This window comes from Siphateles boraxobius, unplaced genomic scaffold (assembly GCF_051911475.1).
Source record: "Siphateles boraxobius isolate OS27281-9 unplaced genomic scaffold, OSU_SipBor_1 22, whole genome shotgun sequence".
Classification (NCBI taxonomy): domain Eukaryota; kingdom Metazoa; phylum Chordata; class Actinopteri; order Cypriniformes; family Leuciscidae; genus Siphateles; species Siphateles boraxobius.
The window spans coordinates 5139827-5154029 of record NW_027508833.1 but is presented as its reverse complement, the minus strand read 5'-3'; the positions used below and the strand labels follow the sequence as shown (position 1 = coordinate 5154029).

The 14203-nt window shown below is 37.5% G+C and overlaps 3 protein-coding genes across 5 annotated transcripts in view; all 3 read left to right on the top strand.

The window, feature by feature from the left end:
* ttbk2a (tau tubulin kinase 2a) overlaps positions 1 to 8550 on the top strand; it is a 33548-nt gene extending 24998 nt beyond the window's left edge. For 2 of the 3 annotated variants that reach the window (XM_077238454.1, XM_077238456.1), the window contains 2 exons: positions 1821 to 2716; positions 4483 to 8550. In XM_077238454.1, the coding sequence (XP_077094569.1) occupies positions 1821 to 2716; positions 4483 to 4927 (1341 nt within the window). In that variant the 3' untranslated portion in view covers positions 4928 to 8550. Of the gene's footprint in view, positions 1 to 1820; positions 2717 to 3283; positions 3412 to 4482 lie in introns of all 3 variants that reach the window. The other variant, XM_077238455.1, reaches the window with a different exon arrangement.
* Positions 1 to 14203, top strand: part of aldh6a1 (aldehyde dehydrogenase 6 family, member A1) — a 132541-nt gene that overhangs the window by 71443 nt on the left and 46895 nt on the right. The gene's annotated exons all lie outside the window — the stretch shown is intronic.
* On the top strand, positions 8594 to 13349 carry noxred1 (NADP-dependent oxidoreductase domain containing 1). The gene is made up of 6 exons (XM_077238450.1): positions 8594 to 8839; positions 8943 to 9106; positions 10002 to 10182; positions 11136 to 11293; positions 12193 to 12391; positions 12734 to 13349. Exons 1-6 carry the CDS (start codon positions 8676 to 8678, stop codon positions 12870 to 12872), a joined length of 1005 nt encoding a protein of 334 aa, XP_077094565.1. The 5' UTR covers positions 8594 to 8675; the 3' UTR covers positions 12873 to 13349.

The following is a 14203-nucleotide window of genomic DNA, read 5'->3' as shown; positions in this document are numbered from 1 at the left end:
TATGCATGCCCAGTAAAGTTTTCTGTCAAGGTTGTGTCCTTAAAACTGTGGACCCTGTTATAAGCTTTTGTTAATAGCTCTGTTCCTACAAACCAAGTGAACTCCCTACCTTTTAGGCGTTTTAGGGCATAAAAGGCATGTTTCTAACTAGAAGGGCATCCCAAAAAGTCGCATTGCATATATCCTTCTCCGAAAAGATAATACTGGAATGCATTGCAACAGGATTAGTGAAAAAGCACAAAAGACAGGAACATGGCAATTACAACATTTATAGAAATGTAAGTTTGCACCAATAATGTTTCATTTTCCTTGGCAAAAGAAAAAAATTGAAAATGGTCTTTTAAATAAATGGGTCTGCTTGATCAGATGAGTCCGTATAGGAAAGTCTGGAATAGACGTTAGTAATTGTAGCAAGCAGACTATCTGTTCTATGTGACGGTTTGTTAGCACGAGTGTAACCTAGTGTAGTGCCTTTTTCTATGCATATTGTAAAATTTCATTGTTTTGCATTTTATTATTTGCAGGGCGGTCACTAGCAGTTTTGTGGCTCTTGTACCGTTTATGAGAGGGTTGTCCAATCCTGCTCCTGGGGGGGTTCAGCTTAGCTTAGACTTTAAACAATTGGAATAAGTTGTGAGTCAAGTCTTCCACTTCACTTCAGGATAAATATTTGCGTGGTGATTGTGCCACACAGAGGTAATGCTTATTTAGAGAGTTACAAATCAGTCACTAGTTTTTGGAACAGAGCTTGTGTGTTTTCATTCCTCTGAATATGTGACTAACCACCTCTTATCCTGTTTAAGCCTTTGGCAGTCAGGTTTTGCCTTTCATCCTTGGTGTCTAAAGCAGGAGTATCTAATCCTGCTCTTGATGGGACACTGTAATGCAAAGTTTTGCTCCAACCTTAATCAAACAAACTTAAACTTTCTGGATTACTAAAAACTTCCAGTTAGGTGTGTTAAAACAGGTCAGAGGTAAACTCTGCAGGACATTGGTCCTCCTTGAGCTGGATTTGACCCCTTTGATCTAATGGATATTAACACCTTAAAGACATTACTCCCTTTCACACAGCAATCCTGGTAAATTACCGTAAAATTGCCAGAATTACTTTACCGGTGAATGCACAAATATGCTGTTCACACATGCAATGGCATTCTGGATTTTTACCTATAAGAGACCATTTACACATCAGCTCCAAAATACCAGTAAATTATATGGTCAGTCATCGGAAGTGATCTTTAAACGCAGCGCCGTTGTCTTCATCCGCCCGCATGAGGAGAATCGGTTTAGTTTCTGTTCTTAATATCTGTTCGATTTGACAAAAAAAATTTGACGTCTGAGTGACAGGCATAAGGGGATGATAGATGATTACTAATCATCAGCTAATTATCAGCTTAACAGCGCTGAGTAATCACCTCATCTCCATAAGAACTTTGATTGGCCTAAAGCAGACTTCTTACTTCAGGACCTTCTGACATTGTACTTGATCATACCAGTAATCTTCATTCCGCTTTCACACAGAGCACAATACTGGTAATTTTCTGGTAATGTTACAACCTGAAAAGGTCCTGTTCACACATGATCTCTTACCGGTAATTTACCAGTAAAGACTACATTTGAAAGGGGCTATTGTCTCCTCACTAACATTAAGGTATTACGTGTGGTTTGTCATAGATCTGTTTCTATCTGCATGCAAGCATGTTTGATTACCAATACAGGCATTATTATCAAGACTGAAACTGAATTAATGACCTCTGGGTGACATCAAGGACATTAACATTTATGTAATACATTGCTAATTTTCTCTATCCCTCTCTCAGCTAACAGCTCAGAGACCTTCTGTGCTGTCCTCCCAATCTGCATCTGAAAGTGTTCCATTGGAGAGACGTGATACTGATAATGGTAACAATGAGATCCATCCTCAAGACAACACAACTGACATCACCTCCCCACCGGAGCCGGCTGCTTTCCAGCCCACCAGCCCCTCTAAGGTCGAGGTGGATCCTTTGCTAAATGGGAATGGTCCTCAGAAACCTTCAAGCCCAGTGCCAAGCCTGATGCCGTCTCCACACACACCTTCCTCTCTGCATAGCCCAGTTCTGATGAAAAGCTGTCTTACACCTCCTTCAGACACACAGAGAGACGGCAAGGAGCAGCTTCCAAAACTAAAAGACCTCAGGAGTGATTCGTTCATTATTGAGCACTCCTTAGAGCCCAACCAGTGGTCTCTGGAGGAGGGAAAGGAAGGTGGTCCTACCAGAAACGGCCCCTCTTCTCCAGCCTCCATTTCCAAACAAGACCCCAGTCATCGGCACAGCCGTATCCCAGTATTAGAACCATCTAGCCTTGTGGATCCACCACCTGGATCTGCTAAAGAGAAGTTGCTCCAGAGGAGGGTTCACCACATTCCACTTTCACCCTCCGCTTCCCCGACATTATCCTCCGACAGGCGTGTCATCATGGCTGCCATGCAGCGGGACCAGGTTTCCTCTGCCTCTTCTGAACGCTCTCAAGATGACGAGTCGCTTCTGGGTTCTCGTTCCGATCGTAATGGAGATGATGCTCCATCACTGTCCTCTTCCTCCAGTCCACTTTTAAGGAAGAGCAAGATACCCCGGCCAGTTACCCCTACAACTGGTGCGGAAACCATCACGGCGCACTTCATGCCCCGTCCACCACCAGGAAAACCTCCTAGCCGCTCCACTTTGGATTCAAGGTAGTTACTTTAGCTCAACAAAGCCAAAAAAAATTCTAATCCTAGACCGAAATGCATGACTTTCTAGAAAACCAAAATTCTTACTTACCCAAAAGAACTTTAGACCTACAGTATGTCTACCCCTTATCAGCTGCCTACAATTGTTCTAACTACCACCTAGCAACCTCAGAGAACACCTTAAAGGGGTCATATGATACGTTTTCATGTTTTCCTTTTTCTCTAGTGTGTAATGTCGTTGTTTGTGCATGTATAAGATCTGTAAAGTTACAAAGCTCAAAGTCTCCCACAAAAAGATTTTGAATTCGCCTCCATCGAATTCTCCCTCACATACCTACATCACTATGTGGAAATATTTGCATAATCCCGCCCAAATGCATGCGCAAAGAAAGAAGGTGTGGCCTTAGTTATCGTATCAGTGTTGTTGCCGCCATATCGTGGTGTTTCTACGCGAAAGCAAAAGCACTTTATTTGGCCTTCCGAAAATGGATGCAATTAGGAATCAGTGATTAAGATTTATTTACAACACTGTTCCAGAACAGTACAACCCAAATGTTCGTGTTTGTGCAGCGCATTTTACGGAGGACAGTTTCCTGAACCTGGGAGAGTACAAGGCCGGCTGTGCACAAAGGCTATTTCTAAAAAATGGGGCAATTCCAACTTTGCTAGGGCAATCTGGCGCTTCTGAATCAGAGCCTGTAAGTATGTTTTATTATTTGTTGAAGTATTTGCTATTGACAGTTCAAATGCAGAGTTTTGTGCAGTGTAGATTAACGCCTATTATTTGTAATTCTTATGATCGAAAGTGCAGAGATCGATTTATATTTACAAACATAGGATCCTCTGTTCTCCGCTAATAACTTGTAGTGAAAAGATGACAAACATAGATGCACTCCTGTTTCACACTGGCCGCTCAAGCAGAGCTGAAGCAGCACGCGCCCATTGAGCTACACCAATATGTTTTTAAAATGTATTTATGTTATTAAAGTGAGGAAGACAAATTAAACCGTTATCACATTTTCAAATTAGTTTCAACTGAAAAACTTCCCACTGTGAAACGTTCTGCTGAAGTCGCGCTTGCAAAGTTGTTTCCGATCGATCGACTTGATCCTCTGCATTTTCAGAATCTGACTCGAGCTCGAAATTATACAGTAAAACTAACAACATTATTAACTGTCTTTATAATTGCTTTGGAAGCTGAAGCTCGATTATGGTAAGCAGCGTTACATTTCCAACACATGCTTGATGTGTTCGGCCAATGACACCTCACTGGGTCAGCTGGCGAATCAGAGCACACTACGCTTTTCAGAAGTTGGGGATTTGTAGAAATCAAAGGGTTTTAGACAGACTGGGCATAGAGGAGCTACAGTAATGTATAGTATGTGAAAAATAATGTTGTTTGTTTTACTTTAAAGCATGTTAGCATATTCTAATCTATTACACCAATACACCAAATATTGATCTTTGAAAATAGTATCATATGACCCCTTTAACAAACACACAGAATCCTCTACCACCAACCCATATCACCTGGAAAGTTGCTAGACATTTACTAAAATGATGGGTGATTGGCACTGTGTTTTGGATGGTTGCTAATTAACAGTAGCTAAGGCATTTTGAACGGCTGCTTAGGTATTCGGGGTAGTATTATTCGGAGTAGTATTTATGAATAAGCTTCTTTTTGATCATTGTATGAGTTTTTCAGGCAATCTCTTAGTTTTTCTTTCATGCTATAGCATTGTTTGACTTTTTTTTAACTTCTCCTCCAGGCACCGGCGGTACAGGATTCCTGCCGGCAGCAGCAGTGACTCAGACCTGCTGACCTGTCTGGCCCAGCTAATGCATGCCAGCTCGCCCCGTGGCTCTCCGCACCACAGCTGCTCATCCCCCCAGCACGTGGACAAGAGGCATGTGTACGTCAGTCCCATCGCTGCTCACCACCTACACCAGCGCAGCTCTAGCGCCTCCCCCCGCAGTTCCTCCTCACTGCAACGCTCCATCAGCTCTTCCCCGTCACGCCACGAGCATCGCGGGGGCTGTCTGACCCGCAGCCACTCTCCTCCCAGTTTCTCTGGCTCGCCTCCTCTGCGCCGCTCTCATCCTCACACACAGGAAGGATGCTGCGGGAGACAGGCTCGCTCCGCCGCCATTCACAGCCAACGGGGCAAAGCCGGCATCCGCGAGCTCAGGTGCTCAAGCAAGCTGAGCAGATAGTCAACCACAGGGTTTAGACACTGGCAGAAATGGGACATTTGGGATTCCAATGTCCTAATTTCCGTATAGCTAAAAACATTTGATTCTTATTCCGCCACACATCTGGGTTTTTGCAACGTTGTTTTCTCTCCATCAATTGCCTCAATTTTAAGATGCTGCTTTTAACACTAAAGTCAGTTTCAGAACATGGGAGGTTATACATGATGGTGATTGGCTGGATCTTTTGTATTTTATAGTTTCTTTTTTTTCAAACATTCCAGAGCATTAATGAAGATAATTGTATGTATTCACAAATTACGTACGGTTTGCATCAAGCTCAGCTGTTATCTAGTATTTCTGATGTTATTTATTTGGGCTTTGATGCATTGCAGCGCTCTCAGAGCAGTGGCAGGTACACTGATAAATCATGCCATAATTAACCCTATCTGTGCTCTGTGCTTTTGCAACTGTCAGCACCTATACAGCGTGTGGCCTGAAACATACTCTACGCAAGTAACATAGCTAAAATTACTGGACAACTACTGGAGCAACGGTTAATTTTTTCTTCCCACTATGTAAAGCGACCTTGGGTTTGAGAAAGGCGCTATATAAAATAAACTTATTATTATTATTATTATTATTACAAGAGAACCTTCCTTAGTTAGCTTTCAATGTCTGTCATCATTAACACACCCTCATGTTGTTCCGAAGTTGTATGAATTTCTTTCTTATGTGGAACCATACATTTGGGTGGACTGTTAAAAAAGATGGACAGCGCGTCTCTGCTTCTATCCACTGTAAAAAAACGGTTGTTGCCAATTACGTAGTTTGGATATCGAGTCAGTAGTGATCCTTAGCGGGAGCCGCCGTATCAAACTCCCTCAGACTGAATCACAAGCACAGCTGACAATCATGATGTTACATCCTGTTTTATAGCATCAAATAACTAACTAAAACCAAAGTTCTTGGGAAAACAAACACGTGAACATACTTCTGCGTGATAAGAACTACCTAAAATGACAGAAACCATTTTTGGAAAAGATTTTTTCGTTTGGCTCACGTCCCATTCGATTACATGGAGAGGGCGGGTTTATGACCTATACTGCAGCCAGAGGGCGATCGAAATGCTCTGGCTTCACTTTTCAGGACTTCTGTGACAGTCAGTGGTAACTAAAGATGTTTGGTTACCAACATTACTCAAAATATCTTCTTTTGTGTTCCACAGAAGAAAGTAAGTCATACAGGTTTGTAACAACATGAGGATGAGTAAATGATTTTAGTTTTGGGTGGACAATACCTTCAAATATGTACAACGGGACCATGCACTTAAAATGGTCTTGCCAAGCATTTGCGTCTGTGTACTTGCGTAGACTGTTTCTGGACTCACTGAGTTTGCAAGAGGAAAGCCAGTTCTCTTGTACTTTTTTCTTTCTTTCAAGAAACGGTGACCACTGAAACAATCAACAACAAAAAATGTTCTTGTGATTCAATGTGCCTAAAGAATTTTTGCTTTGGAATATATATATACTGTATAGGGCAGGCTCAAGCTTTCAGAATCTAGAGTCACAAACTAATTCATCTATATTTTTTCTGTAGTGCTTCTTGTCTCTCACCGCATTTTTACCGTTTCCAGTGAAAGACACACTTAGTTTTTACTGGTTATTTGCAGGCCCAAACAGAATCCACTCCTACTATAGCCTACTTATAAAAACTACGGACGTCCTTAAAACTGGACCATTTACAAAGTTCTGTACACTAGATTGCATTTTTTAATGTAATATTTATTAGTTATTTGATTTCCGCTTTTAGCTACCAATAAGAATGGAATACTCTCAGATCCATCAAACATTTGCGTTTGTTAACCCATTTTACAGATTCCAAGCAGGAAGTCTGCAGATTCTCTCTTCGCATATCAAAAAATTACTACTCTCTTCGTTTACAATATGAAAGATCAGTCAAAAACTTCATGTTAAAAGGGAAGGTTTTAAAATCGCAATACTTTTACAATTTCTTAATTCAACGGCAGAGTTCTAATACTGGTACATTAGCCAATATCAGTGACTAAACATGGTTTTATTCGTATGTGCCACATGATATATTCAGTCGAACGAAAGTAAACATAGTTTTAAAACCTGCAATTTGGCATTTGCCACTCATATCGAAGTGTTATGTTTCATAGTTCATTAAGAATAATAATACCTATTTTTAAAAAGCATGCAGCTAATTCCTTCAAAGACTGGAGCATTAACTTACATAGCCGCCTTCCTTTTCCGCTTGTAAAATGCTGTAATTACACTTCCTATAGAATGCCAACCCTTTGCATGAGCTAGAGAGAAATAACAAAATGCCGCAATGTACAATAAATACAGCTTACAAGTTTTCATATACAGTACCTGGAGTTTGTAGCCTGATAAGTACTGTCAGCTTGTAAATAGGGACTTCATATTTGTTTTGCCTCTGGTTTGTTTTAAACATATTCTCTTAAGCTCATTATCTGTTTTAACTTTATATCAGCACTTGCAGAGAGAACGTTTATGTACCTACTCAATCCTCGGCTGGTTAATATGCGTTTATGTGTATGCCGGTGTAATCTGGTAAGTGATTTACCAGCATGTGGTTCAAATGTTGATTATTTCTCATTAAAGAAAAGGCATTAGTAGCAAGACCCCCCAATATAGCATAACTTTATAGTTAGATAATTAGTTAATTACAGTTGCAATTACAGTCTTCACTCTGCCCTAAGAAACTGTCTGGTCAGTCACCTTAGATGTCTTCTACCATCACTGCAATAAATCCTTTGGCCAAATGAGATTACAGGCAAATTTCACCCTGGCTAAGTTTCTCTGTTCATCGTATCACTGTTAAATAACAAAGAAAACAATACAGAATTTTCCTGGACACCCTGAAATGCTGTTTTTCATTTAGTTTACATACCCCTTTGCCTTCTGTAAAATAACCGTCTATTTGGCGTTTAGTGAAATGCTAGTCTAGTAAACTGTAGTCTAGTTTACTGGTTTTATCACTTCCAAAACAGACCGTTCAAAACAAATTTACACATCAATGATCATTGAGATTCTTTTCTTGTTGGATCTCAACTTTTTCCCTCACATGCATTTGTGTGTCGAACAATTAAACTGCACATCATTGTTATGGCAATGAATTGACAGTTTATCTGTAGTGCGATTTCTCATCTCTAAGGAAGGGACTGAACAAAACCATCAAGTTGCAAATGTTCCAAAGGCTGAAGTAGTGATGTAATAGTCTGAGAAAAGAAAACAATACATGATGATTACAGTTTTACATCTGTATCATTTTTATTTATCTTTTTTCTTACGGCATATTGTTGTTCACAATTTCTGAAGTTAAATGTACAGTGTACAAAAGAATGTTATAGGGTGGGACATTGTACATTATTGTAATTATTTGTGTTAATTTTCATTTGTATCATAAATGCCTTGTACAGTGTTTTTTCTGTTTTGTTTATTTGTTGTTGTTGTTTCAGTTGGAATTGTTTTATATTTTATTTTTATAAACTTGCTATGAATAAAATTTTCATTCAGCATGTCAATATAGGTCTCCGAACATGAAATGTCTCTATATTTAAATGTTCTAATCTAAATAAAGTGCCAATTTTACCATTGGGACTTTTATTTTGAAAACCTGGCGTAAATTATTCTAGTTTCACACAGTTTGAACTAGTTACTATAGAAACCGGACTTGTTTACGACGTTAAATCTTTAACTGTAACGATCCACGATTTAAATGTTTTATGAAAATGCTTGACTTCACTACTAATTTAAACTCTCTCGGATTTGAGGCTGGACTCAGTGAAGTTGAGAAAGAGTGGCTTTTTCTGCGCAGTCGTTCTGCTGGGCTGACTGTAAGTGGATGTGCGCATGCTGTATTTGTCTATGAACTTTTCAGATTGTTAAGGTAAGAACATTCGAGCAATGTTGTTGGTCTCATATGACTCTAATATCCATATAGACGGCGTTTTTTATTATTACTGTCGACTGTCGTGTATATTTTGCCACAGAAAGAAACTGAACGCTGAGAATGGCTGCACTGCTAACACACATCTGTCTGTGGGCATACTGGGTGGAGGTCACGTGGGCAAACAGCTGGCAAAGCTTTTACTGCATTCATCTGAAATCAAGCCATGCGACATCAACATCTCAACTAAAAGACCTGAGACATTAGGTTAGTTTGTATCGATGTACAGTTTGTTCCATACAGTTATTTTGATGGGGGTGAAACGATACTTTTTAGTTTCTTTCAACATTATTTGTTCTTCAGACATTGCTCTTTAAAAGTGAAAGTATCACCTGTATTTAAAGTGACCCATATTTGGTACAATTTAACTATTTACTCATTAAGATCCCTATACATACATAAATGGTTGTGTGGGCACACATACATTTATACAATATATATTTAAATATAATGATAATATATACACACACTGACACCTATATTATATAAACAAAAACAGTTATGTTAGATGCAATTAATCGATTAATTGAATAAATGCAGCCATTGTGAGCATAAGAGGCTAAAATTCTTATACTGCCCCCAAACTTGTTGCAGTATAAATGCAGTTTTTTTATTAAAAGACTGTAGAAATGCATCTAGTTGCATATATTCTGTTCCCTAAATTATTAAAAGATGTCAATAAAACATAGTGCACAAATATCTGTAGTAGGAATTCTTTTATTTTTTAATCATAGCTGCTTAACTACACATGAATCAGTTCTCATAGTCCTTACAACACTGTGTGGCTGAACTGATCTGTGAGTGTGTTGATCTGTAGGACGGTGTACACTGCACAGGCGTTACTGTAGAAACACATGTGAAGGTCCAGCGCCTGCGACCCACTGGCGTCCTCTTGTCAGGGTGATTATTGATGCGGTCAGGAGCAGTTTCCACTCTAATGCTTCACATCTCATAAAAATCCTCCCGAGTCTGGTTGTCATTAAGATTAAAATCAGACCGGTTTTACATCTGACATTGTAGGACTGGTGCGCCCTAATAGATAAGCCTGTATTTTCATCGAGATCTACTGGTTAATTCTGTCTTTTCCATTATTGATCCACAGGGGAAATTTCATACACTGGTGTTCAGTGTTACTTTGACAACATTAGACTGGCTAAACGGGCAGACTTGCTCTTCCTCTGTGTCTTGCCCTCTCATCTTCCTCAAGTATGCTCAGACATTCGCTGCCATCTGTCTTCAGACTGTCTTGTGTACAGTTTCACTTCAGCAGTGCCATTGAACAGGTACTTCAGATTATTAGCTTAATTTAAATAATAATATTGTTATTCATTACGGAATAAGTCAAATTTTCTGTTTTTTGATATCTGTTTGTTGATTGAATCTCTGTCAGATTTTGGTTATAGAGTGCAGCAGTTGGTTCCGGAAAGAAAAAAAATTCTAAAGTCAACTCTAAAGACAGCCCTATTTGTTGTGAAGCCTGAATTATTTTAGCTTAGTTTTAAAATAATCGTGTTGGAACATCCGAATTCCTGGTGAAAAACTACATTTGCCATGATGCTCTTAGATCTCTTTAGCTCCGCCCACTCCCACGAAGCACTGCAAATCGATCTCTCTACGCTCTCAAATACTGAAATGTGTTTGCATATTTTGCAATAAACTTAAAATATATTGTCTTATACATATAATCAAAATTCGTAAATGAGTAATTTTATATTTCTCCATAGTTTTAAATTCTATTATGCTGTTTGCAATGCTTCATGGGATTGTAGTTCTTTCCCTCACTAAAGCTGTTACGTACATATTTTTGTACCTTTGTCTTTTTGTCCAATTTTTGTCTTTCATATATATCAAAGTTTGTAGTGTTGGGATTCACCTCGTAGCTGATTGGCTTGGTTTATGGCTTTTAACTCTTTAACGAAGACTCTTTTAAAATCCCTATTGGAAAAACTAATGGAAAAGATACTTCCGGAACCAGCACCTGAAAAAGGGAGAGGGAGCTGTTGCACTCTATACTTCCAGAACTTAGATTTTGAGGGAAACTTACAATAAAACATTTCTGTGTTAGTTATTTTTCATTTTTTTAAATAAATGTATAAATAATGTGTTTCTATTTTATTGCTAAATTATTATTATTATTTCATGTAAATATTAATTTATTAAACTTCACATGTAGCCACAATATGTCACACAATAGTTAAGCATCTTCTCAAATCTTTTTTTGTTTCTTTTTTCTCAGGCTTGCAATGCTTCTTGAACACAGTTTTATTATTAAACCTCAGTATGAGTTTGTGGCTTGTGATGATGCCACTTCAATTTGGCTCGTCCACAATCAAGTTTCCGCAGCTTTAAAGCACAAGGAAGTGCTTTCGGCATCACTTCCTCTTTCAATGAATGGTGTGTAAAAACTGTAGGAGTATCCTTGACAATGCATTTGTATTTCAACTTTAAATTGTTTATACCCATCTGTCATTTTTACAGACATTAATATATGAAGACATAAATAACATTATTATTATTATTATAATTGTTATAAATATGAACATATTTACATAAACCGGTCAAAAATGTGTCATATTTAAATATATAAAATAGTAATATCCAAGTAAATATATAAAATCAACTTTTAATAAATAAATGAATTTTTTAAAACATTCTATTCATCAAAGAAAATGCATCATACGGAGCTCCTACCTAAGGTAGAAGAAAAAAATATGAGGTGGGAGGAAAAATTATATTTGCATTCTCTCGCAAACATTTGTTTCCACAAAAATTTGAACTGTTTATAACATTGATAATAATAACAAATGTTACTTGAGCAGCAAATCAGCATATTAGAATGATTTCTGAAGGATCATGTGACACTGAAGACTGGAGTAATGATGTGGAAAATTCAGCTTTGCATTACAGGAATAAATTAACATTTAAAATATAAAATAAAAAAAATAGTTATTTTAAATTGTAATAATATTTCACAATATTACTGTTTTTACTGTATTTTTTATTTAGAGCGCTGACTTGGTGACTTGTTCCAGTGTAATTATAAATTTAAGTAATATTAATTTAACTACATGTACTTACTATAAGGTTAGGGTTTAGTTTAGGTTTATTTGCATGTAATTATGCATAATTTTCTGTTAATACTGTAGTAGTAATTGTAACATAACGTGTCACCATACTTTTTATTTCCCTTCTAAATATGCCTGTATCCATCTGTCATGTGAGGTCAATACGGTGTGGTTTTGGTTTGGTGGGCTATAAGAGTCCATTAAGTAAACGTTGAGTGTTTGCTGAAGGTGGCCTGTTCCTGGATCAGAGATGGGTATCAGCCGTGCTCTACGCTCTCCTCAACATGTGCTCGGCTGCCAAACTGGGGTCCGGAAAGACTGTTCTCCTGCTAAATGGGCTGTTTCAGACCGCTGTTTCAACAAACACATTTACTTATCACAGTTTTGTAAATTCACCCGGTGCATCTGATCCCAATAAACCAGATGAGTGAGTCTAAAGCTTTTTTTTTAATTCTGTGGTATTTTAGTTTAATTATAGTTAAATATAGTATATAATGCTTTTATCATTTTATTAGCTTTTTTTGTTGTTAATATTGCTATTTAGGTTTGATATATTTTTATTTTTGTTTAATTTTTGTTCTTTATTCATTATCAGTTAATGATTTTAGTGCTTCAACTTATTTCAGTTTATTGCCAAGGCAACATTTCTAATATTCACTTAGTTTAATAATAACCCTTTTCCATAGTAGTTGTTTCATATTCATATTGACTATTATATAACCAAGTTTGATCATTTTGTTTGTAACATATTGTCTCTGTTGTTTTACAGCCTTTTTCCGTGGATCAATTTGGTCGACGCACAAACTGAAGACACTCCATTGACTGATTTGGTGTTGAGAAATAACGGTTTGCGAGACTGCATTTCAGTCATGTACTACAATGTATTTTTAAACCTAGCAGAAGGATAGGACGTAATTTTTTTCACTGAGACAAATCAATTAAATTGTGCAACATTTTTGTTTCAGTGTGTAAATTTCTGTGTTCATGTTCAATCTGTTTATAATTAACCAGCTGTTATGTGCAGATGTTTGTAAGTCTCTAAAATAGGTGCTAATTAAACTCAGGGGTGAAGTTAGTATGTCAGCTCAGCTGAATCCCTGCTGCATTACTGCTATATTTGTGTTTTATCCTCTGCAGATTTTTGCCACACAAGACCAAATTTTCAAGTAGCCTACATTTCTACAAGATAACAAGAAAAAGGCAAATCAAGGAAATATTGACTAGAGCTGATAAACAATAGAGCTGTTCACTTATCTCAGAAAACATGTAATGCTACTAATATAAAAAAAATTGTATTAAAATGTTTTATTTTGTAGAGTTCATTACACTATGTAACTTGTTTTTGTTCAAAATTAACTAAATTTAAATAAAGCAACACATCATCAGTTCTTCTTCCAAAACGTGTTTTTGTCTTAAGGCCCGTTCACACCAAGCACGATAACTATAAAGATAACGATAAAGATATAATTCTAAAAATCGTTCTCCATATTAAAGAATAGCAGAGTTCACAACTATAACGATAAAGATATGAGGGACCATATCGTTGGGATCACTTTCAGAACGATTTTTTCCAGCTGTCGAACGATAAAACACTGACAGCCAATCAGAATCCATTCTAATTTAAAGGTCTCGCGCATTTAAAATGGCAGATGACATTGCAGATAAGTTAATCGTCGAGGTACAAAAAAACAAGTCAACCCCCCTTTTCAAGGATATGTTAAAAAAGATGGATATATGGAAAGCAATCGGTCGTATCCTGGGAATAAATGGTGAGAAGTAACGTTATTAACGATGAGATATTATGCAGTCAAGCATAGTGTAACAAAATTACCTCAGGCTATCCAGCGCTAGTTTTGACAACATTTCTGAAGTTGCAGTGAAAAAGGCGTTGTATACATAAAGGTGTTGTTGACTAGGCGATGTTTTTATCCCATCATTGACTTCGTCAGCTAAATTCACAGTTAGATTAGATCGATTACACTAGACTTGCTAGATTCACTGTTTAGATGCGCTCGGGATATAGCATGCTGGCTGAGGACATCTGCTGGCAAAGACGTGTAAAGGCAATAAGAACAGCAAAAACATATTCAATGACAATGTTGTAAACAACAATTATAATAAAATGTAATCTATAACATCAGTCAATATCATTAAAGCTATTGTAGTACGTTTTTAAGAATGAAACTGTTGTTGATTCACTCGAAAATATAAATTCAATTTGTCTTCAAAAGACGACAAC

Excerpts from the sequence above, each read along its gene's own strand:
- noxred1 (XM_077238450.1), top strand. The coding sequence starts at position 8,676 with ATGAAAATGCTTGACTTCACTACTAATTTAAACTCTCTCGGATTTGAG. Across the intron at positions 11,294-12,192 it reads ACTTCCTCTTTCAATGAATG|GTGGCCTGTTCCTGGATCAG; the intron begins GTGTGTAAAAAC and ends TGTTTGCTGAAG. Across the intron at positions 12,392-12,733 it reads GATCCCAATAAACCAGATGA|CCTTTTTCCGTGGATCAATT; the intron begins GTGAGTCTAAAG and ends GTTGTTTTACAG.